The sequence below is a fragment of the Festucalex cinctus genome, chromosome 5 (assembly GCF_051991245.1).
Source record: "Festucalex cinctus isolate MCC-2025b chromosome 5, RoL_Fcin_1.0, whole genome shotgun sequence".
NCBI classification, from domain to species: Eukaryota; Metazoa; Chordata; class Actinopteri; order Syngnathiformes; family Syngnathidae; genus Festucalex; species Festucalex cinctus.
This window is the reverse complement of record NC_135415.1, coordinates 959299-984570: the sequence shown is the minus strand read 5'-3', so window position 1 is coordinate 984570 and position 25272 is coordinate 959299. Positions and strand designations below refer to the sequence as shown.

Sequence of the window (25272 nt, the reverse complement as noted above, 5' to 3'; positions counted from 1 at the left end):
AAATACCAATCAGGGCAACTCATTGCCTAAAAATAAAAAAGGACGCTGATTTTTGCAGGTCTTAACAATCACCAAAACCCGTTGAGCTTGACACACACACTGGCAAAAAAATATTCTACATGTAAACGTTTATTATGCCATTTTCAAAGAAATTTTGCTTCCAATATGCCAGTACCCCAACGTGCCAGTACCCCAACGTGCAAGGACCCCAATGTGGCCCGGGCTGCGAGGGCCCTTTATAGCTGCTCGCAGCTCTAGTTATTATTATTCTTTATTCTCCGCAAACAATCTCATTTTTGAGGACCTAAATATTTATGAAAACTCCCCAAACTTTGCACACTCTTCAGGCCCGGCGAAAAATTTGATATTCTGCCGTTGTAATAACTATGCGACTCTATAGCGCCCCCTAGCGTAAAAAAATAAAAACCAAGCCCGGCACGTTTGACCTAGAGCTACAAAAGTTGGCAGGCACGTGTAGCACCCCGAGACGCACAAAAAAGTCTATTGGGACCATGTAGCTAAAATGTACAGGAAGTGAGCTATGAATTTTTTTATGTCCAATTTTGGCCTATTTTGGCACATTCACTGTGGTCATGCTTTTTCCCCCTTTGCAAAAATTTTTCATCCAATTGACTTAAAACTTGGCATTTATCATCTCAAGACGATGATCCTATCTTCTCAAAATTTCACACATTTGATGAGAGTCCAGCCCTTAAGACATCTATGAACTGATATTTCATCTTACTGATAGCGCCACCTAGTGGCATTTTTTTTTCTTACGAATTTTCTTCTACGTTTTTCTCCAAACATGTTAACTGGACCTACCTCATATTTGCTCAGATGAGGGTATCCGCCTTCATGATGTCACAACATGAAGTTTGTGAGTTTTCGCGAATCGCTGTGGGCGTGGCTAAGCACTGTTCGCCAAGAAAACAACGCCAGTTTTGAGGGTCCAAACATGCACAGAAACTCATGAAACTTGGCACACACATCTGGCCTGGTAAAATGAGCAATATTTTATTGTTGATTGTGCTATTTTTACAAAAATGACTCAATAGCGCCCCCTAGAAATCTTTAACGAAGCAGCCCCGGTTATACATTTAAGCAAGAACGACAAATATTTTTAGGTGTATGAGGGAGCCCAAGACCTACAAAAAAGTCTCTTGGGTGTGCTAAAATGAACAGGAAGTAAGCTACGAATTTTTGAATGTCCCATTTTTGACGATTTTTGCACATTACAGGGGGCATACTTTTGCCCACTTCTCCTACACGTTTCATCCGACTGAGTTAAGACTTGACCTGGACCATGTCAAGACCTGACCCAACGACAGGGGGAAAAATCTTGACTTTTCGAAATACTATATGATGAGGGCGGGGCATAAAAATTTGTGTTTCGCACTGAAAAAGGATATGCTTAATAACTCCCCAGTACATGCTCCAAAAAATCCCAAACTTGACATGTATGTTTATAGTCAAGGCCTGAAGCTATCTATATGACAACATTCAGTTATTTCTGAAATCTGTATCTTAAACCGTTGAGTCGTGAGAGCCTTTTGTTCGAGGTGTGCGCTTTCTCATAGAACTCAATTGAAGCAAAATGTTCGCCCACCTGGTAATTACGAAATGTGTGTGTGTGAATGCGCATATTTGTTAAAGTGACAGTAACCCATTTTCAGTTTATTGATTATGGCTTAACTTCCAAATTTCTTGATCAATTAAAACCATTCGAATTTTAAACTCTTCAGATCATTCCCTATTTTCGTTTAATAAAAAAAAATCAAAGCACAATATTATATTTTTTTTATGAAATGTAATGTAATGAACTGCTATTTAAATGGTGCTTTTTGAACTATTCTGCCCACTCTCTCACTTCTGCACAGCAACTGCCTCAGCCAATCAGAGCTGCTTGTTGTCATCTACGCCTGGAATTTCCCCACCACCGCCCACACACAGTGGCGGCCATCTTGGCCAATTGATTAGCTCGGCCAGGGATTCTCACACTACTGCCCACGCAGAGCGGCGGCCATCTTGGCCAATTGATTAGCTAGGCCAGGGATTCTCACACTACTGCCCACACAGAGTGGCGGCCATCTTGGCCAATTGTTGAGGTGCACCGAGGATTCTCGGCCTCTTCCCGCATGGAGCGGCGGCCATTTTGGTCAATTGATTAGCTAGGCCAGGGATTCTCACACTACTGCCCACACACAGCGGCGGCCATCTTGTCCAATTGATTAGCTTGGCCAGGGATTCTCACACTACTGTCCATACAGAGCGGCGGCCATCTTGGCCAATTGATTAGCTAGGCCAGGGATTCTCACACTACTGCCCATACACAGCGGCGGCCATCTTGGCCAATTGATTAGCTTGGCCAGGGATTCTCACACTACTGTCCATACAGAGTGGCGGCCATCTTGGCCAATTGATTAGCGAGGCCAGGGATTCTCACACTACTGCCCACACAGAGTCACACTACTGTCCATACAGAGCGGCGGCCATCTTGGCCAATTGATTAGCGAGGCCAGGGATTCTCACACTACTGCCCATACAGAGCGGCGGCCATCTTGGCCAATTGATTGGCTCGGCCAGGGATTCTCACACTACTGCCCACACAGAGTGGCGGCCATCTTGGCCAATTGTTGAGGTGCACCCAGGATTCTCGGCCTCTGCCCGCATGGAGCGGCGGCCATTTTGGTCAATAGATTAACTAGGCCAGGGATTCTCACACTACTGCCCACACACAGCGGCGGCCATCTTGGCCAATTGATTAGCTTGGCCAGGGATTCTCACACTACTGTCCATACAGAGCGGCGGCCATCTTGGCCAATTGATTAGCTAGGCCAGGGATTCTCACACTACTGCCTATACACAGTGGCGGCCATCTTGGCCAATTGATTAGCTTGGCCAGGGATTCTCACACTACTGTCCATACAAAGTGGCGGCCATCTTGGCCAATTGATTGGCTAGGCCAGGTATTCTCACACTACTGTCCATACAGAGCGGCGGCCATCTTGGCCAATTGATTGGCTAGGCCAGGGATTCTCACACTCCTGCCCACACATAGCGGCGGCCACCTTGGCCAATTGATTGGCTAGGCCAGGGACTTCAGCACCACTGCGCACACACAGAGGGGCGGCCATCTTGTCCAATTGTTGAGGTGCACCCAGGATTCTCGGCCCCTGAGTGGCGGCCATCTTGACCAATTGATTAGGTATGACAGGGATTGACCTAATTTCAAGGAAGTGACCCAGACAGCCCTAAATTCAACAGGAAGTGACTTAATTTCAGCAGGAAATGACCTAAAAATGACCTGATATCAACAGGAAGTGACTTAATTTGAACAGGAAGTGACCTAATTTCAACAGGAAGTGACCCAGAACTGACCTAAAATCAACAGGAAGTGACCGGATTTCAACAGGAAGTGACCTAATATCAACAGGAAGTGACCCGTTTTCAACAGGAAGTGACCTGATTTCAATAGGAAGTGACCTGAAATCAACAGGAAGTGAGCATGCTAGTGCTAAGTTAGCATGTTAATGTTAGCTTAGGATGCTAATGCTAAATTAGCATGCTAATGTTAGCTGAGCATGCTAATGCTAAGTTAGCATGCTAATGCTAAGTTAGCATGCTAATGTTAGCTTAGCATGCTAATGCAAATGTTAGCTCAGCATGCTAATGCTAATGTTAGCTTAGCATGCTAATGTTAGCTTAGCATGCTAATGTTAAGTTGGCATGCTAATGCTAAGTTGGCATGCTAATGCTAATTTAGCATGCTAATGCTAATTTAGCATGCTAATGCTAATGCTACGTTAGCATGCTAATGCTAAATTAGCATGCTAATGCTAAGTTAGGATGCTAATGCTAAGTTAGCATGCTAATGCTAATGCTAAGTTAGCATGCTAATGTTAATGTTAATGCTAAGTTAGCATGCTAATGCTAAGTTAGGATGCTAATGCTAATGTTAGCTTAGCATGCTAATGATCATGCTAAGTTAGGATGCTAATGCTAATGTTAGCTTAGCATTCTAATTATCATGCTAAGTTAGCACACTAATGCTAATGTTAGCTTAGCATGCTAATCCTAATGCTAAGTTAACATGTAGGAAGTGACCCAGCAGTCACATCCAAAATTTCCGGCGAAAAATTTGATATTATGTAGTTGTCATAACAACGCGACTCTATAGCGCCCCCTAGCGTAGAAAAATAAAAACCAATCCCGGCCCGTTTGACCTAGAGCTACGAAAATTGGCAGGCACGTGTAGCACCCCGAGACGCACAAAAGAGTCAGTGGAAGCCATTTCCTAAAATGTACAGGAAGTGAGCTATGAATTTTTGAATGTCCAATTTTGGCCCATTTTGGCACATTCACTGTGGTCATGCTTTTCCCCCCTTTGCAAACATTTTTCATCCATTTGACTTCAAACTTGCCATGTATCATCTCAAGACCTGAGACAACAACTGGGCAAAATATCTTGACTATTCGAAATACTATATGACGGGGGCGGGGCATCAAAAATTGCCTTTCAAATTTCATTTGTCCAGAAAGACAAAATGCTTAATAACTCCCATGTACAAGCTCCAAAAAATCTCAAACATCTCATGCAACTTAATAGTCACGGCCTGAAAACATCTATATAATAAAATTCAGTTATACATTTAGCGCCACCTAGTGGTGACAATAAATGTCATACTTTACGTTTTTAGCTACTGTGCCGAGCTCGTTGAAGGGATCCAGTTGAAAATTGGTCAGAAAAGCCTTAAGATGTTGATCATGCCCCACACCGAATATTGTAACTTTTCGCTAAAGGGCGTGGCCGTTACGGTGCCGCAAAATCTGAAGATTTTTCGTGACAATAAAAGTTGCTTTAACTTGACCCAGATGATCCTATCTTCTCAAAATTTCACACATTTGATGAGAGTCCAGGCCTTAAGACATCTACGATTTTCGATATTCTACGATATTTCATCTTACTGATAGCGCCACCAAATGGAAAAAAAATTTTCTTACGAATTTTCTTCAATGCTTTTCTCCACCACATGAAGTGGACCTACCCCATATTTGCTCAGAAGAGGGTTTCGGCCTTCATGATGTTACAACACGAAGTTTGTGAATTTTCGCGAAACGCTGTGGGCGTGGCTAAGCGCTGTTCGCCAAGAAAACAACGCCGATTTTGAGGGTCTAAACATGCACAGAAACTCATGAAACTTGGCACACACATCTGGCCTGGTAAAATGAGTAATATTTTATCATGTATTGTGCTATTTTTACAAAAATGACTCAATAGCGCCCCCTAGAAATTCTTATGTAAGCAGCCCCGCTTGTACGTTTAAGCAAGATCTTTGGAGATTTTTAGGTGTATGAGGGAGCCCAAGATACGACAGGGGGAAAAATCTTGACTTTTCGAAATACTATATGATGAGGGCGGGGCATCAAAATTTGTATTATGCAATGAAAAAGGATAAGCTTAATAACTCCCCAGTACATGCTCCAAAAATCCCAAACTTGACATGTATGTTTATAGTCAAGGCCTGAAGCTATCTCTATGACAACATTCAGTTATATATGCAGCGCCACCTAGCCCTTGAGGCATGAAAAAAAAATACCCCACTTACGGTGTTTTTACAAAAATTGTAAACTCATTCTCAATGTGATAACTAAGTCATTTATGAATATTCTTTTACTTTCCACCACTCAAAATGTTCACTGGCATCAGACGGATCCAAACATATGTATTTTTTATTTAGTTTTATTTATTTTTGATAGCCTCTATGGACGTTAAAAGCAGTATCGTGAATGAAGGATATGCTTAATAACTCCCCAGTACATGCTTCAAAAAAATCCCAAACTTGACATGTATATTTATAGTCAAGGCCTCAAGGTATCTCTATGACAAAATTCAGTTATAAATACAGCGCCACCTAGTCCTTGAGGCATAAAAAAAAATAAAATACTCCACTTACAGTATTTTTACAAAAATTGTAAACTCATTGTGTGATAACTAAGTCATTTATGAATATTCTTTTACTTTCCACCACTCAAAATGTTCACTGGCATCAGACGGATCCAAACATATGTATTTTTTATTTAGTTTTATTTATTTTTGATAGCCTCTATGGACGTTAAAAGCAGTATCGTGAATGAAGGATATGCTTAATAACTCCCCGGTACATGCTTAAAAAAAATCCCAAACTTGACATGTATATTTATAGTCAAGGCCTCAAGGTATCTCTATGACAAAATTCAGTTATAAATACAGCGCCACCTAGTCCTTGAGGCATAAAAAAAATAAAATACTCCACTTACAGTATTTTTACAAAAATTGTAAACTCATTGTAAGTGTGATAACTAAGTCATTTATGAATATTCTTTTACTTTCCACCACTCAAAATGTTCACTGGCATCAGACCTATCCAACAATACATACTTATTATTTTTGTTTTATTTATTTTTGATAGCCTCAAAAGACAATAATAGCAATATCGTGAATGAAGGATATGCTTAATAACTCCCCGGTACATGCTCTAAAAAATCCCAAACTTGATAGGTATATTTATAGCCAAGGCCTGAAGTTATCTCTACGACAACATTCAGTTGTAAATACCAAGCCACCTTGCCCTTGAGGTATAAAAAATAAATAAAAAATACCCCACACATGGTATTTTGTACAAAATTTGTAAACTCATTGTAAGTGTGATAACTAAAGTCAATTATAAATATTCTTTTACTTTCCACAACTCTAATTGTTCACTGGCATCAGACCGATCCAAACATATGTACTTTTTTATTTTGTTTTAGTAATTTTGGATAGCCTCTTTGGACAATAAAAGCAACATTGTGCAATGACTACAACAAGCGATGATGTGTAGATGTGTATGTATGTGCAACTCATTGCCTAAAAATAAAAAATGACGTTGATTTTTGCAGATCTCAGCATGCACCAAAACCCGTTGAGCTTGACACACTCCTTCACACCTTGCAAAAAAAATTCCATATGTAAAGATTTATTATGCCTTTTTATTATGCATTTTCAAAGAAATTCTTCTCCCAATGTGCCAGTACCCCAATGTGCAAGTACCCCAACGTGCAAATATTCCAACGTGGCCCGGGCTGCGAGGGCCCTTTATAGCTGCTCGTAGCTCTAGTATAGTTTTGGAATTTTTCATTTTCGTTAGTTTTTATTAGTTTTCAGGGTGGTTCTGTTTAGTTTTTATGAGTTTAGTTCTTTTAAAAAAATGCTTGGTTTTAGTTTAGTTTGTTAGTTTAAGTATTAGTATTAGTTTTTTTAATGTGTTAATTGTGCGCAATATTTAAAATACACCATGGGAGCGACGTCATCTGAAGGTGCTTTTTTATTGGCTGCTGCTAGATGACATCACTTCTGTGTGACATACTTTCAAACGTCATTATTCCGGTTTATATCAAAATGAATCTACTCAAAAATCACATTTAAAATCATCCCCAAAGGCTCATGTAGGGCTGCTCGATTATAATTGTAATTAACAACCAACTGGTTTTCATTTTTGGATAGCTAATCAACAAGCTTGTCAGCAAACTATTTTCCCCTGAAACAGTGAGATTTTAGACAAATCTCTCCCCATAGATTTTATTCAATGGAACTAAAGTGACGTCAGACCCACAATAGCAATTTTTGTCGGCTAAATAAATAGCACATTTGAGTAAGCCCAGTTTGTTAAAAAGTGATCAGTAGGAACGGCAAATTAATCAGGCTGTCAGCATCAAAGTGTGCACAGTCTATCCATTCCTTTTCTGAACCACTAATAGGGTGGCCACTTCCATATAACGTCAAAAGGAGTACGTTTGAAAAAATTAATAAGTATTCTCTCGCTATAACGCCATTCACTTTTCATGGCTTTGCTGTTTTGCAGATTTTTTATTTATTTATTTTTTTACACTGTAATATACCTAATTTATAAAAAATTATGAAAGTTTGAACATTAAGAATGTTTAAATGAGAGAATTTGAGAAAATATAAATGCCTCGATGAGAAAAGTGTATAAACTCTGTGGTGCAGGGTTTTAGAGCCTTAAAACATGTATAATAAATTTAAAACATAAAGCTAACAGCTTCACGAATTTCAGGTATCTTTTGGAACCTAACCCCAGCGGAAAACGAGGGAACACTGTACATCAGACTCGAGGTGTATTTTCATCAACAATAAAGTTTTGCATGGTTTATTGATCATGTTTGTGTAACTAATTGGTAAAAAAAATAGTCTTTTTGACTATTTATTTAGTACCATGTTTTTAAAACACACCAAGCAGCAGGTCATCCCTTTAGCTGTCTACACTTCTGTAGGACTGGTGATGCTTCACAGGTTGTGCCGATCATTGTTTCATTTTGACATATGAAATAGTCTTAAAAAAATAACATTCAATAAGGTTTCATGATTTTATAGAACACACGAAAATATAAATGTGTATGTACACTACATCCATTGGCCAGCACGTGTATACACTACACCAGCGAGTGTCTTTTGCTTGTCTAGCTGTTATTTATCAAATCTACTCTGTAGTTACTCACTTCTACTTGGTGGCAAGCTTTTCCTCTCCCCGTGCTCACCGTACTGGTGTTGTTGTTGTACGCCGGCCGATGCTGTCGCCGTAGTTATGTTGTTTTTCACTTCTACCATGCATGACACACGCAGTGAGCAGTTTTTTGTTTTTGTTTTTTGTTTTTTTTTAATTTAATAATTTATTTATTTTTTTTCTGGTTTCAGACCTTAACTCTTTTAATCCCACGCATTTTCTGACAAGGTAACTCCAGAATCCCACCAGATTTCGCATATTTTCACCCATTTTCAATGCTTATTAGAATATTGTGTGCTATGACTAAATAGACATGGTGGGTGTCGTTTGAAAGATTGGGGTCCCCTCTTTCATTAGAAAAAAAAAAGTATGATTCTACCTTATTCTGTTCTTTAGTAATCATCATTTGAAAATGGCTTGATTTGACATAATTCAAGAATCTCGGGCAAAATAAGGAGAAATGAAGCTTTTTGTGAAATGATGCATTTTCTGCCAAACAGTGACTTTTACAGTAATATTTTTTGGTTTAGTGACATCTCAAATATCTCAACAGTCCTTGCCTTCCATAAAACATGAAAAAAAAAAATGAAAGTGTTTTTGATAGCAAAATAAGGATTTATTTACATATCTGATAGCGTGTGTAAACAGCAATATTTTCACATTTCACAAACTATTTACAAAATGCTGATTATTTACAGGAATGTTTGTGCATGTGTGTGGGTGTGCGTGTTCGTGTGTGCGTGCTCGTGCGTGTGCGTGCTCGTGCGTGTGCGCTATTTACGTACTATACAGGGAAATAACAGCTCCATTTTCACATTTGATAAACTATTTACAAATTTGGGGTTATTTACAAAATATGCATGCATGAATGGGTGCATGGGTTTTGTTTTGAAACCCAATAGTGTCTTTTGTGTGATCGCGTGTGAAGCTTTCTTCTGCGTTCAGGGGGACACTGCAAGATGTTCACACGCTTGTGCCTCTGCCAGTGTAGTAGCTTCTTCTGTAAATTACAGAAAATACTGTAATCAAGATGTAGTTTTTATTATTGTTGCAAGGTATTGTGATTTTTTTTTTACCTCTCGGTCGCACTGCGTGTGACTGCGAAGGGGCCATTTGTGTACGCTGCCCCAACTGTAATCGAATGTTGTGCAACATGCGTTAGTTAGTACGAGGTTACAGACATTGCACATACAGTATACAGAAGCATGTCTGTGAATATTCTCATCCATCCAAGTCATTTCATCCCTGTCACATTCAATATACTGAACTAGTACAATTGTGATCACTCGATTTCCAGAATGCTAAACGTTAGCTTACCTCTGGGGCTTCCAGGAGCTTTCGGGGATAAATCGCTGCTGCTGCTACCTTTGCCACACTTGAATTGATCTGTTCAACTGGTGAAGGCGGCTCGAATTCGCCAAATTCGTCACGGATTCCTCGTCAGATGACGTGGACTGGTCAGAGATACGACGATGCAAACTTTCACTCCGTGTCTCAGAGAACGCCGGAGGCGGTGGCTTCTGAAGTGGGCGCCCGTGACGTTTTTGTCGCTTTTCACACTCTCTTATGCACAATCCGGCTCCTTGATCTTTCTATTCGTCATCTCTTGACCGATCGTGACAAACGCTCTGCTCAAAAGCGTGAGCTTTTGTTTTTAGCGGCCTCCGGTTAGCCGCCGTTAGCACTCGTCTTTTCTCCCCCAGCCACCGGCCCCCACCACTCCACAACACTCCGCATTTACTAGGAAATCACATCCTTCTCGTGTAAAGAGACCATCACTGCCATCAAGAGGGCACAGTTCGTCACTACAGTGCTTCACGGGCTTAATATTCAGAGGGAAACTGCCCAAGAGTCTCATCCACCCATTCATAAAAAAAAAAAACACATTTGACGAACTTTTTCGTCTTCGGGTGACGCCCACCGGGTGTCACATGACGAACTAGTTCGTCGGCGGATTGCAAAGAGTTAATGAACCACTTAATTGTTTGATTAACGGTAAAGTGCGAAGACGACAATCTCTCCTAAAGCGAATGCTCGGCGCACTATAGTGGGAAAAAGGGGGGGGGGGGGGGGGGGTTGTCGTTGTCCGCTGTCAATAACGACTCGGTTCTCATCGTTCACATTCAAATGACTCGATTCGTTCATCATTAATCAACTCAACTCGGCTGAAAAGGTGGACAAACCAGCGTCCGGTTTAGGGTTGCGCATGACGGCTAACACTGCTGTTAGCTCACTGTTAGCTAGCAGTCACGGCTAAACGCTGGCAACAGGCGCCGTACAATACAACGTCAGCATAAGTATGTCTTATTAGCCTCTTACCTGGGGCTTGAACGTGACTTCAGGATGAAGTTGTGTTTCTGACATGTCAACTTCCGCTTACCCGCAGGACTTAAATCGGGAAATATGTCCTGATCGACTCTCCAATTAAAGGGTTAGAAATTCCCCTTTTTCCTCACCAGCTCTAAGGCGTCAGCGTGAGGAGACGGGAATTAGATAAGCCGATATATCAAAGTGGATTCACCTAGGTTTGTTCACTGTCTTCTTATCATGAGGCCAATCCGTTTTCATCCACCTATCAATCCTGAGTGAGTAACCACACACACAGAGCCCAGGAATGATAATCTGAACACCTCACTTAAATTGGCAGCTCCACTTTTCTAAGTTGTTTGCATTTGTTATTGACCTAGTCATTTAATAATCCTTGTTAGAATCATACGGATTTGTTACATATCAAGCTGGAGTATTTGACTTTATTAATACAGATGGAGACACTCATTAGATGTTATTCGAGTGCACTTACCTTTTCCCAAACGTCCGTTACTGTTGTCCTCCTCGAAGAGGGGAAAAAATGATATTAATGCGGACTTATAAAATGTCCAAAAAATAAAAAATAAATAAAATCAAAGACAAATAATAAGGACTTATAAAACGTCCAAAAATAAAATAAAATCTAAGACAAATAATAAGGTCTTATAAAACGACCTCGGACTTATAAAATGTCCAACAAAAAAATAAAATTAAAATTAAAAATAAACAAATAAAATAATTAATTCACAACTGGTTTTTCAATTATTTTATTTGGTCTTATAAAATGACCTCGGACTTATAAAACGTCCAAAAAGAATAAAGTAAAAGTTAAAACAAACAAATAAACTAATTAAATCACAATTAGTTTTAAATTATTTTATTTGGTCTTATAAAATGACCTCGGACTTATAAAACGTCCAAAAAGAATAAAACCAAAACTAAATAAAATAAAGACTGACAAAACAATAAAATGATTGACTCAAAAATTGTCTTTTAACATTTTTATTGTCAATAATAAAATAACCAATATCATAAAAATCACATTTAATGATAAAACCTTAAATCAATAAAAATAAAATAAAATAAAAAACAGGAGATCAAGAATAATATAACCTTTTACAAAAGCTTTCTAAGATTGATCATTTCTCGGAAAAGCTTAAGACCTGATTCACAATAAGATGTTTTTGGCTAAAAATAATTTAAAGATATGAGAGTGTATTAAATGGCCCCCACCCTAACTCGCGATTAGTCATTCATATCTTCCTATTGTACATCATTATTGATAAAAGTTTTGTACTTTACCCAATCATTGAAGAAAATTCCATCCACGGCTTTTAAGTCCAAGTTCCTTCGTAAAAAAATCTTAATCCAACAGCCGTAAATCCTATCTTCGTAAACACACTCCGTCCAGACCACATCGCAGGGAAAAAGGGCGTCGATCCCAGCTGGTGACGACCTTTTATCACTTTGGGTCATATCACTGATTTCTTCCGGTAAGTGTCCTTCCGCATCTCCTCATATCAATGATGCGCACTTGTTGAGACTCATTCTCAGTAATTTTCCACAGATGAGTCATGAGGATACGTCATGAATACTTTACAATTGAGTCATGGATACACAACGCTGAATGAAAATATGAGTCATACATACTTTACACATGAGTCATAAACACACAACGTTGAATGAAAATATGTCAAAGGTCATGGCTCTATTCGACAATGATAAACGTTAAAATAAATAACATCATAGATATATTAATTAAGCAAGCATGAATAACATGTATATACATGACATGTTAATCCCAAATTCTCTCAGGGAACTTAACAGGTTAATTCTAGTTCTTGTTTCACATCTTGTATATATCATTGTTAAATCAAACAATACATACAGGTAATCTTTTCAATGCAGTTACAGCAATATTATCAGCGATAAAAGACAGTATCACTTGTAAATAAAAGAAAAGAAAAGAAAAGAAAAGACAGCAATACTTCATAGTTGGGCTCAATGTGCTGTAAACATTGCTCCATAAATCAGGCTAACAATTGTCGAATATAGATTGTGTTGTGTGTATTATTACTTAATTCAGGATATCATTTATCTATTTATCTACACTTCTGGCCTTATAAGGAATGTATGTCCGTTTGTTGAGTGGGTGGCTTAGTTGTACAGGTTTGGCGGCATCTGGTGGTTACTTTGAGGAACTACACCCAAAGAATGATTCTCAGTCCTATATACACCAATTGGTCTCTAACTAAGAATTGAGTCTAGCCCATTAATTTGTTATCTCATTTTACATGATATGGCGTTTCATCTGACCCTACTCAATCTACTCAATTCAACAGACGTCTGGCCCAACAGTTTGGTGCATTTACATTGCCATTGTTCACAAACTCCGAATAGAGGAGCACATCTTCCATCCCGATGACAATCTTCCAGTAACAACTTCAAAATAAAAGTGCTACAATGCATTGATCTACATACTACTTGGTAAAGTAAGGTTTGTTTTGAAATTTGGTTTCTCACAGCCCCGTGTACTGTCATGCATACTGCCGTTAGCTTGACTACGACTATCTCAGCGGCTATCCGAGGCAGAAATGTCGTTTCAACTCTACTATTAATAATCGTTTTTGTACGATTATGCCTATTTTGTAATCGTGGAGGGTAATAATCGAAATCGGAATTGAATTTCGATTTTATTGCACAGCCCTACCCTTAGGGGTGTGCTCAAAAAATCGATACGGCAATGTATCGTTGCGGGCCTCATTACAATACACGTATTGATACGCAGGCGTCACAATCGATATTGCTCGTTAACTTTAATTAGGCAGTTAACGTTTGCCTTTGCAGCTTGCATTGTACCTAAAAAATAAAAACCAGCAGCGTCTTTGAAGTTAATTGTCTTCAATTAATGCAAAAATAGCTCACCAGTGATTGGACACTGTGTCTTGCTAAGGAAAATTAAAGCAGAGGAAGAATATCAATAATTTTTTACTTATAAACTTAACATGGCAACTGTCTCAATGTACCAAATTTCCTATATTTTGTTTAAAAAACGAAATAAAATGTGTTACATGAAAATGAAAAAAAATGCTGTTTTTATTTCCCCAAATATTTCAAATAAGCACATTTTAGAGCTGCAATTTACAGAGCGTACACATTTAGACCAGGCATGCCGCTTGTTGGTAAACCAGAAGAGCTACTAACAAAAACATTTTTGTCATCCAGCATAATAAACATATCCTTATAAAATGCAAGTAAATTAATGTAAAATATCGGGATACGTATCACCTTGAAGATCATGTATTGGGATACGTATGTATTGCGATACGTATCGTATCGTGACCCCTGTATCATGATACGTGTAACAACTATGGCCTATGGCCCAGTCCACCCTCTATTTTTTTTTTTTTGGTTTGCTTCTTCTAAAGCAAACTCTCTGCAGTTGCATAAACATTCCACAGCCCAGACAGGATCTAAGCTTGGTTAGCTCTGCAGGTGGTCACTCAACCACCAACAAAGCTCTTTTGAAGCCGCTGACCAGGTGACAAAGGAATTTATGCGTCTGCCGAAGGGGTGTATTCAAGCCCGCCTTCCCGGAGCCAGAGAAAACGCCTTCAATAACTTGGTATAAGCAAACGACTGATTAAAGGAATGCTCATGACCTCTTATCAATCACAAAGGATATTCTGGCGTCGTGCCCCTCCAGGGGGCACGCCTGGAACGTCTAGATGGAGCAACAGCACCGTCAAGTGGTGAAACTTGGAACTATCCTTAGTGACAATTCATACAAGTAACCGCATTTTACACATTTATACCATGACAATTCTTGACAGATAACTGAACTACGAATGATTCATGTTATGTCTTTGTGTGTATGAACGTCCTATTTCATTTGTACTCCATAAGGAATGAAAGGTAATCAATATCTTTCAGTTCAGTCAGATTAGACAAGTAGAAATTATCTCACAAGTTAGTTTATGATGCATTAATTACGATGTGTGTTAAACGGGTTGTGTGGGAAAACTGATTTGCCAGACTGACCAAATTTAATGCCAAATTATTAATCCCTTTAATAATTTGTTTTTTTTTTAAGTCTGCGTGAGCGAACAGAAAGGGTTTGCCACCCCCTACTGAAGCCCCGCCCATAGACTTTAAAAAAACGAGGGGACCCCCTCTCTCTCTCTCTTCCAAATCCCCTTCCGACGTCAGCCCCGGATCGCTCTCTGACCATCCTCGGGCCAACTACTTGCAAGTTTCCCAGCCTGCTCCAACTCTTTGTTCCAAGAAACTTGCCAAACACGTGGCCCCCCTTTGTCCCTGGCAGCAACCGTTGCCACGAGAGCAGACACTCGCTCCACGCCACGCCAAAGCAGGTGCAAACTGCAACGCTGACCCCAAAGACTCTTTTACTCCCTTTTTTTTCTTGTTTTCCTTTTTTTTTTTTTCTTCACCATCGGTGATTGCCCGCCAGCGGCGAGCTCCGCGGCCCCGGGGTACACTTGCAACGTACCGCCGGACTCAAGGTTGTGCACCTCAGCCGCCCCGCACCTCACCTGCTATTCGGTGGCGCCCCGCCGCGGTGCCAGCTCACCTCCAACGGCTGGCCTTCCCCGTACGCTGGCGCGTAGCGGACCGAGCTCCAACACCTGGAGTCGGACAGCTGTCCGGCAGAATCAACCTCGCCGAGTCGCCGACCAATCAAGGGACAACTACGTCAGCCCCCGAGCGGCTCCCTTGCTCACCTGTGGAATAGCCCCTTTTTTTGATTTTCCTGCCTTTTTGAACGAACATTGACTATTTTTCCCCCTTTTCAAAAAGACCGCCCGTTCCTGCTCGTTCGACGCAACACCTATTCTCGTAAGTCCACGTTCCCCAAATCGGTACCCCTGTGTGCAACTTACGTTTGAAACATATCACAGATCTGGCAGGTCAAATTTCTCTTTTCCCTGTTTCCTTATTCATTCGCATTCCTTCCTTATTTTCATTAGCTTTATTGTATTTCTTTTCTTCTGACGGTAGAATAGTTAGATAGGCAGTGTTTTGATTCTGTAGTGTAGCAATCGTGAATAAATGCATGTTTTATTAACTCTATTTCGCCTAAGTCATCTGTGTTTCCGAGTGGATTATTATTCTTTTGTTAGTACAACGAACCACTGAATATCGAGTGTGGCGACTTTAGATTATAAATGATTGATGAAGAAAGGATTTTGGTCGTTGTTTGCTCCTGTTAACCCAAAGCAAAGCCAACGTGGTGCCCCTAGAGGTTATCGAGGTAAATACAATTTACCTCTGGAAGGTCCAGATTATTAATTCGTCTAAAAGACGGCCCAATTATCGCTACATAATGGTGCCGGCCGTGTGAGGCTACATAACATAAGAAGATCCACTTGAAAATACAAGATTTTGGACTTTAAAAGTAAAACACATTTCACGTAGTGTACCTAATCATTTGGCTCTGTGTAAAAAGGAAAACATTTCTGCTTACATAGAACTGCACTGACTTTACCCTTCAGCGTTGAATCAAGCGTCTGTTAGCCGCCATCTTGCGTGTCTTACCACCTGAGTGGTTTGCTACTAGTAAACGAGAATAACGGGATTGATTGATGGAAGAAAAGAAAGAGCCGGTCACCATTTGAGAAAATAGTGGCTTGTATTTGAAAACGTACGTGATAGAACTTGAGTTGTGCAACTTTTAAATTTCAGCTGGCTGAATTTGAAGTTGTTTGTCCTTGTATTGTTGTGTTTCCGGAAATTGTAGGAAGTCAGGTGACAGCCGATGTGCATCGCTTTGACCAGACTCGAGTTATGTGCTTCGGAGTAGCTAACCGCGAGCAACGTAAACGACGTCCAAGTCATTTTCCCCGTGTCCTCCTACACCTAGCTTGTGGGAGAAGTTTGAGTCGTGATTGAGCTTTCTGTAGCCGCCGACTCAAAGTTTCAGCTCTTGGCGAGCGCATTAACAGGGCGCTAAGACGTTAGCTGCATACCTGTACCGTGTACGCATTCCCACAAGGTGGCGCCATAGTTCTTGTGAAGTGGAGCTGTGTGGCTCGTGGAGGCGTGGTTGAGTATCTCCCCCTTCCTTCTCGTTGGCGAGTTTGAGCCACGCCTGCAGACGCCCCGAAAGGGAGTGAGTCTGGCAGGCTGTCAGCTGTCAGTCAGTGTTTGGAGTGATACAGATCACTTGAGCTTGCTCCGCTGTCAATAGACAACTGACCCCCACTGCTGCTTTTAACGCCGGTGGTCCTTGCTCCGTGATAATTATGATTCAATGTTACTACACATTGCTTTTTGAATTGTTTTCCGTGTCGAGCGTTGTACTAAGTGATTGTAGTCACCGTTAGTACACAAGGATAATAAAAATTATCCACGACCGATTAAACGCATTGGTAGGCTCAATTGACTGCTTGCGTTTAATGATTATAGTAATACCGACCGCATTCTAGCCTTTTACGCTGCCAAGCGTGAGAGCAATTACGGTTGCATCAACAAAACATACTGCTGGGTCAAATTAATATAAAGGAACTATTTACACTGTTGTGTTATTCTTTTTTTCTTATTCCCTTTTATCCAGTTTCATACAAGGCTAACTAGCTGTATTCTTGACTTAACATTCCACTTAATTTCTGGTGTTGTGTTTGTTTAGTTGGTTTGGTAAACCTAGTATTATTATTATTTTCTTCTCTTTTATTTTTTCATTTTATCCACATTTTTAATTTTGTTGTTTTTGTTTGTTCTTTTGTTTTTGTTTTTCGGTTGTGTCTAGCTAATATGAAGGTGTGAGTTCGAATGTGCTATTATTAGAGAGGCAGCGCGAATATTTCTGTCCAGTTTTGCAGGTTTTGTGTCCCAAACCCCATCCACAAGACATTCGCATAAAACTGTACTGACACTGTAATCAGTCATTTGACTAAGACTATTAACCCCTTTAAAGTTTATTTTCCCCTTTTCTGCTTTGTTGTTTATTTAATTTAATTTTAATTTCAACTTTTAACTCGACTTCCAAAGAAAAATTTTTTTTTACATTTTTTGGGGGGATTTAGCTCTTGGGATTGACCGCTGTAAGATTTCAGAGTTACTCTGTCCCTCATTTAAGCTATTCTTTGCTGAGTGAATCAAGTTGAAGTTAGTATTATTATTTTTATTTTTATTTATTATTTTATTTTTGTTGCTGAAGTTGGCGCCATTACCCAGTCCTACCTACCCTACCCTCTTACTTTGACCATCTCCAAACATTTTTGTTTTGTTTAATTTATTTGAACTGAGCCAAATGCCATTTTTAGCATATGTCGCGGGCCACTGAAAAATGGATGGCGGGCCGCAAATGGCCTCCGGGCCATAGTTTGACACCACATTCGGCACATGACATCGTTTTGGAGCTACACAAAGCATGGAAAGTTAAGTTAGTTCACAATGAATTTGCGATTGAACCGAAACTGAACTGGTCGTGAATCCAGCCCAGATCCAGCACTGAGGTCGTATGGGAAAGAGATGTTAGTGCCATGGCGCTTCTAGCCACTGAAATTGACAATTCTAAAGTATACCAGTAGCTCTCATCTGAAGGTAAATGTCAAGTATTCATAAGGCTCTGTGTTTTGTTCTCTTTAAGGTTTTCCATGATGAGCTGTCCACAACGCATCAGTGGGTGTCCATGCATGTATCGGATCATTGTGGCTTTCACTACCGTCAGTTCCTGCTCAAGAAGCTCATCGAAGAGTTGTCTTTGACACTAGCTCCTGGCAAAAACTGCTCACCCCAGCATCAGTCCAGAGTCATGCCTAGCGGCTACCTCTTAACTTCTGTCAGTCTCTTGGCCAATGGGGAGCAGTCAGGAATCGAGACAATGGAAGAAGATGAGAGAGACCTTGAATTAACAAAACTTTTTGAGGTCTTCCACCATGAGATGGAATTATGCTCAGACCTGATCCGGTCTTTTCCTGGTCATGAGACCCTGTGGAGTCACAGGTGAGGTTCCCACTACTCAACTCAACTCAACTCAACTTTTTTTATAAAGCGTTTTAAGAACAGGCATTGCTGTATACAAAGTGCTGTACATAAACATAAATATCAGTTTGGCAGTAAACAAGAACAAAGCAAACATTTTGAAGTGCAAAGTTTTTTTTCAAGTAAATACATTTTACATCAGTAAATAACTAAGAAGTAAGCAGGTGGATAAAGATAAATAAATACATAAATAGGTAGACTAAAACTCATACACACCACAAAACACCAAGAACAAGTCTCATGGTGCACTAAAAGCCAAAGAATACAGATGTGTTTTAAGACGTGTTTTAAAAAGAGGATAAAGAGGAGGATTGCCTAATATTTAGTGGAAGGTCGTTCCAAAGGGAGGGACCGGCAACAGCAAAGGCTCGATCTCCTCTAAGCCTCTGCTTAGCCTTCGGTACCTCCAATTGAGTCTGGTCTGCTGACCTGAGGCACCGGGCAGGTGTGTAGGAGTGCAAGAGCTCGGCGAGATAAGGTGGGGCAAGACCATTGAGAGATTTGAAAACAAATAGAAGAATCTTAAAGTGGATTCTAAATTTCACGGGCAGCCAGTGAAGAGAGGCCAAAATAGGGGTTATGTGTTCCCTCTTCCGGGCACCAGTAAGGAGACGAGCAGCAGCATTGGCTGATCCCAAAATAAAGTGCATTACAGTAATAATATCATAGCATAATATCATGTCATGACAATTTTGTTTGCTCACCATCAACTGTGGCTCGTGTTTTCCCAGAGTCGTTAGCCACTCTGCATTTTCACGAGCTTCAATTTTGTTGGTAATGTGTTATGCAACTAAGTTACGCACTCAGTAAAACAGGTGACAGATAAATATCCAAGAGAATCAACCCAACATTTGCATATTGTCAGATCACTTTGTGTCAAATTGCCATAGATGGATCTGACCATCAATGAGCTGATTGCTTACAGACTAGGGCTGGGAATCTTTGACTGTCTCACGATTCAATTCGATTACGATTTTTGGGTCTACGATTCGATTGAGAATCGATTTTCGATTCAAATGATTTTCGATTCAAAATTATTTGATAGACAAATGATTTCTGCTTCAATTTACAGATTTGCACAACATTGTCATGATCTACTCCAGTCTGCTTTGCAAGACAAAATGACAAATAGAGACATTAAAGGGTCTTTTTTTTTTGTTTAAAGATTTATTAATTTTGTATTGTGCCTTTTTCCATAAAAACAGCATGTGGGCTACAACTGCCTTTTCCCCTTCTTCATTTCTAATGAAATAAAATCGATTTTTGGATATTAATATCGATTCAATTCGATTAATAAATGAGAATCTCGATTCTTTTATGAATCGATTTTTTGGCACACCCCTATTACAGACTTAGCCTAATATTTGGCGCATCCACAGCAATATGTGAAAAAGGGCCATTCTCCCATCGCGTGTGACATTCATACAACAATTTTGTTGTTCTTCCGAGAGCTGAGGTAATCGAGATCTTACAAATTATGGTAGAGATATTGTCTTAGGCTAGCTCTGTCAGCATATATACAGTAAATAGTTTAGCTTTTTCACTTCCCTTCTCAGAGTTACGAGGCAAATACAGTATGCTGTGTCACATCTGTGACTCACAAAAATTACATTTTGCTAAATTCATTTAACAAGTGCCAAATGGAATTTTTCTAAGTTCACTTAGTGCAAAATTCTGTGAACTTTGACAGGACAAAATAATCATGAAAAATACAATCAACATAGGAGAAGTGGGCAAAAGTATGCCCCCTGTAAATGTGCAAAAATCGTAAACAATGGGACATTGAAAAATTCATAGCTCACTTCCTGTTCACTTTAGCATATGGGTCTAAGAGATTTTTTGTAGGTCTTGGGCTCCCTCATAAACCTAAAAATTCTCGTAGATCTTGCTTAAACGTACAACCGGGGCTGCTTCGTTAAAAATTTCTAGGGGACGCTATCGAGTCATTTGTTTAAAAATAGCACAATCCACGATGAAATATTGCTTATTTTGCCAGGCCAGATGTGTGTGCCAAGTTTCATGTGTTTCTGTGCTAGTTTAGGCCCTCAAAATTGGCATTATTTTCTTGGCAAACAGCGCTTAGCCACGCCCACAGCGAGTCGCGAAAACTCACAAACTTCGTGTTGTGACATCATGAAGGCCGAAACCCTCTTCTGAGCAAATATGAGGTAGGTCCAATTAACGTGGTTGGAGAAAAATGGTGAAAAAAAATGCCAGTAGGTGGCGCTATCAGTAAGATGAAATGTAAATTCGTAGATAGATGAAGGGCTGGACTCTCATCAAATGTGTGAAATTTTGAGAAGATAGAGTCATCTGGGTCAAATTAAAGCAGCTTTTATTGCCACAAAAAATTATCAGACTTTGTGGCACCGTAGTGGCCACGCCCTTTGTCGAAAAGTTACAATATTCGGTGTGGGGCATGATCAACATCTTAAGGCTTTTCTGACCAATTTTCAACTGGATCCCTTCAATGAGCTCAGCGCAGTAGCTAAAAACGTAAAGTATGACATTTATTGTCACCACTAGGTGGCGCTATATGTATAATGGAATGTTATTGTATAGATGTTTTCAGGCTGTGACTATTAAGTTGCATGAGAAGTTTGAGATTTTTTGGAGCTTGAACATGGGAGTTATTTAGCATTTGCTCTTTCTGGACAAATGAAATTTCAAAAGCAATTTTTGATACCCCGCCCCCGTCAGATATTATTTTGAAAAGTCAAGATTTTTTGCCCAGTTGTTGTCTCAGGTCTTGAGATGATACATGGCAAGTTTGAAGTCCATTGGATGAAAAATGTTTGCAAAGGGGGGAAAAGTATGACCACAGTGAATGTGCCAAAATGGGCCAAAATTGGACATTCAAAAATTGGACAAACAAAAATAGACATTTTTTGTGAATACCCAAAACTTATCAGTATACGAGAGCATTTTGTGTGTGACAGGACTGCCGCGTGTGTGTGACCAAGTGTGAAATAGACTAAATAAGTCAAAATTTATCCATACATCTTATGAAAGAAGGTATTAGGATATTGTTTATGTATAAATTATGTTAGTTAGCCAAACTAGTTATGTGACTGCTGCGGTGCAAGGCAGTAGCTCTGCTACTGCTTGTGAAGCAAAGCAGGCACTAAGGGTGTAAATCTATCCAATCAAGACGATTCGATACGCATCTCAATACATGGGGTGCGATCCGATACAAGGACGGTTTGATTTTAAAATGAAACAATTCGGTTCGGTTCGATTCAGCAGGAATATGATTCGATGTTCGATTCAGTAGGATTACTATTCGATTTGGTTCGATTCGGTGTAGCGGTGCAACGATTATTTGATTACTCAACAATTAGTGAATTGTCAAATTAATTTACAGTTATTTTTCTTACTCCATTAATTAATGGTTTGAATTAGGGTTGGGCGGTATTACGGTAATAAGGTATACCGCGGTGTCTAAAAATACCGTTTAAATTCCATCCATCCATCCATCCATCCATCCATCCATCCATTTTCTTGACCGCTTATTCCTCACAAGGGTCGCGGGGGGTGCTGGCGCCTATCTCAGCTGGCTCTGGGCAGTAGGCGGGATACACCCTGGACTGGTTGCCAGCCAATCGCAGACTTTAAATACCGCCATTTAAAAAAAAAAGAAAAAAAAAAGAAAAAGAAATATGATGTAAATATATTTTTTGAGAGAAAATATAAATGTGTACTTGTTTTCAGCTTAATATAACTATTTACTTATAACTGTCATGTGACAGCCTATGAACCGGAACATCTGAAGACAAGATGGCTCGCCGAGCAGCTCCCAACGCAACTAATTGTTCGCAAAAAAAGGCGCCGCTTCTGCAGTTTGGCAGTATTTTGGCTTCAGGCCCGATTTAAGGAGAAAAAAAAAAAAAAAAAAAAAACGAGCCAGTAGATGTTGAGGAGGCAATATGCAGACTATGCATGAAGACGGTAATTGCGCGATGCCGATGCGCGGGGCCCTGGCGGACTTCACTGAGGAGAAGCGAGCTGGAGCAGAAACCGCTGCCGAGTGCTCCAGGTGCGTCGAACCGTCACGTCTTCGGTGCCGGTTGGCGTGGGTTCGCTCCTCTGCCTGGGAGACCCATGTGGCTATGCAAGGCTGACACATGCACGATTTTGTGGCACGAATTGGCACGACTGGAGTCATGCCAGTGTGCGAACTAGTCGTAAAGTAGCGTGAAGTGTGCGTAAACCCGTCGTGACTGCGTGCCATGTTGGGGCAAAAATTTTTAAATGTTCGACCGGATCGTGAACTATGCGCAAACTGTTCGTGAACTCGTCAGGACGATGGGGGAAGGATGCGCGCCAGTGCGCGCCTCGGATGGGCCCCACCGGGGCCGGCCCGGGCGCCGGCAGCGTGCCGAGATGACGATCAAACTTGACTATACTCGAGTAAGTAAAAGTTGAAACAAGGTTTCCTTAGGTGAACCTGGGGAAGGATCATTACCGGAGAGAGAGGGCGAGCGAGCCCGCACGGGCGGAGGCCGAGGGCGCACGGCCGCCGATGAGTCGGACGCTCGCGGGAGGAATTCCGCCGGTACTTGTAGCCCACGCAGGGAGTCCATCACTCTTCCTTCAACCTCCCATTGGAGAGCCCCCACAATCCGATGAGCGGGGATTAAGGGTTCGGGTCCAGGGGCAGCTCTATCCGTGTCATGGATACAGGATAAGGCATCTGGCTTCTTGTTTTTCCGATCCATGCCAGTAGGTGATGGTGAAATTGTGTCGAGTGAGAAGCAATGCCCACTTGGCCTGCCTGGGATTAAGGCTGCGCGGAGGTACTCCAGGTTACGGTGGTCCGTAAAGACCTCGAAGGGTTCAGAGGTGCCCTCAAGCCAGTGCCTCCACTCCTGAAGGGCAACGACAATGGCGAGCAGTTCCCTGTTCTCGACATCAGAAGTTGGCCTTCGCTGGCGTGAGACGCTGGGAGTGGAAGGCACAGGGGTGGAGTACACAGTCGACTGGTGAACACTGAGAGAGCGCGGCCCCCACTCCTGATATAATACCTGGATGAGAAGCCACCTGTGACTCGTGACCCCACTTGAATACCTCTGCAGTAGACCGTCCGGTACAAAGATCCTGCCGGAGGGGCATTCCGCCGGTACTTGTAGACCACGCAGGGAGTCCATCACTCTTCCTTCAATCTCCCAATATCAATATTGTATTAAAATCAATTACTATCAATAAATATTCATAAAAAGTATGATAAAATCCTAATCGTTCAATATAAATTGACTTTTTTTTTTCAGGGACGAGTTGAAATGAACCATTTCACAGAATAGCTGGTTAGTTTTTCATAAGTCTCGTATTCCTTTAACATCGAATTTTACAGTGAACACTGAATCCTCAGTTCGATTTAATATTCGATGGAAGTATACAGTATATTGTAGTAGTAAATCATCGGCGGTACCTCGTGGACACAGACGGAAATGCTCAAAACGTATTTTTTTTAACCAACGTATTGTTACATTATGGACACCGTGGGACTCCTTTAATCGGTATTGTGTTACATTGACATACAGTTTATTGGTAGCTGTTTTTGAAAGTGATGCATGGGCTTCTTAATTAAAGGGTTCTTAATTATGTGTTGGCATGTCACAAAGAGGAAGTGGTCATATTTTTTAACCACTCAAGATACATTCACACATCGACATCATAAATCTCAGTAAGGTTGTTTGCTATCTCTGAGGTATGTTTGCAATGCTGTAAGCAGTGAAATATGATGATTTGATTGTAAAGAGAAACTAGAAAAATTTCCACGGAAATTTTGGATGTGACTGCTGACTCTTGCAAGGTTGAAAGCCGAATGAACTGAACAGTTTGCCAAATGTCGGTGTACTTTACCTCTCAATCAGTCAGTGAGCTAGCATTAGCATGCTAAGCTAATGTAACATTAGCATTAGCATGATAACTTAGCATTAGCATTAACATGCCAAGTTAGCATTAGCATTAATATGCTAACTTAGCATACGGCCCCCCTGATCGGAACCCGAGCGGTGTTCTGTTATTGGACTTCTGTGCTCGTCACGGTTTGTCCATAACGAACACCATGTTCAGGCATAAGGGTGTCCATATGTGCACTTGGCACCAGGACACCCTAGGCCGCAGTTCGATGATCGACTTTGTAGTCGTGTCATCGGATTTGCGGCCGCATGTTTTGGACACTCGGGTGAAGAGAGGGGCGGAGCTGTCAACTGATCACCACCTGGTGGTGTGTTGGCTCCGATGGTGGGGGAAGATGCCGGTCCGACCTGGCAGACCCAAACGTATTGTGAGGGTTTGCTGGGAACGTCTGGCGGAATCCCCTGTCAGAAAGAGTTTCAATGCCCACCTCCGGCAGAGCTTCTCCCTTGTCTCGGGGGAGGCGGGGGACATTGAGTCCGAATGGGCCATGTTCCGC

At 40.9% G+C, this 25272-nt stretch overlaps 1 protein-coding gene across 4 annotated transcripts in view; it reads left to right on the top strand.

Annotated features, from left to right (window-relative positions):
* Positions 1–25272, top strand: part of ptar1 (protein prenyltransferase alpha subunit repeat containing 1) — a 216028-nt gene that overhangs the window by 180639 nt on the left and 10117 nt on the right. For all 4 annotated transcript variants that reach the window (XM_077522170.1, XM_077522171.1, XM_077522172.1 and 1 more), the window contains one exon: positions 18460–18815. In XM_077522170.1, coding sequence (XP_077378296.1) covers positions 18460–18815 — 356 coding nt within the window. The remainder of the gene's footprint in view (positions 1–18459; positions 18816–25272) is intronic.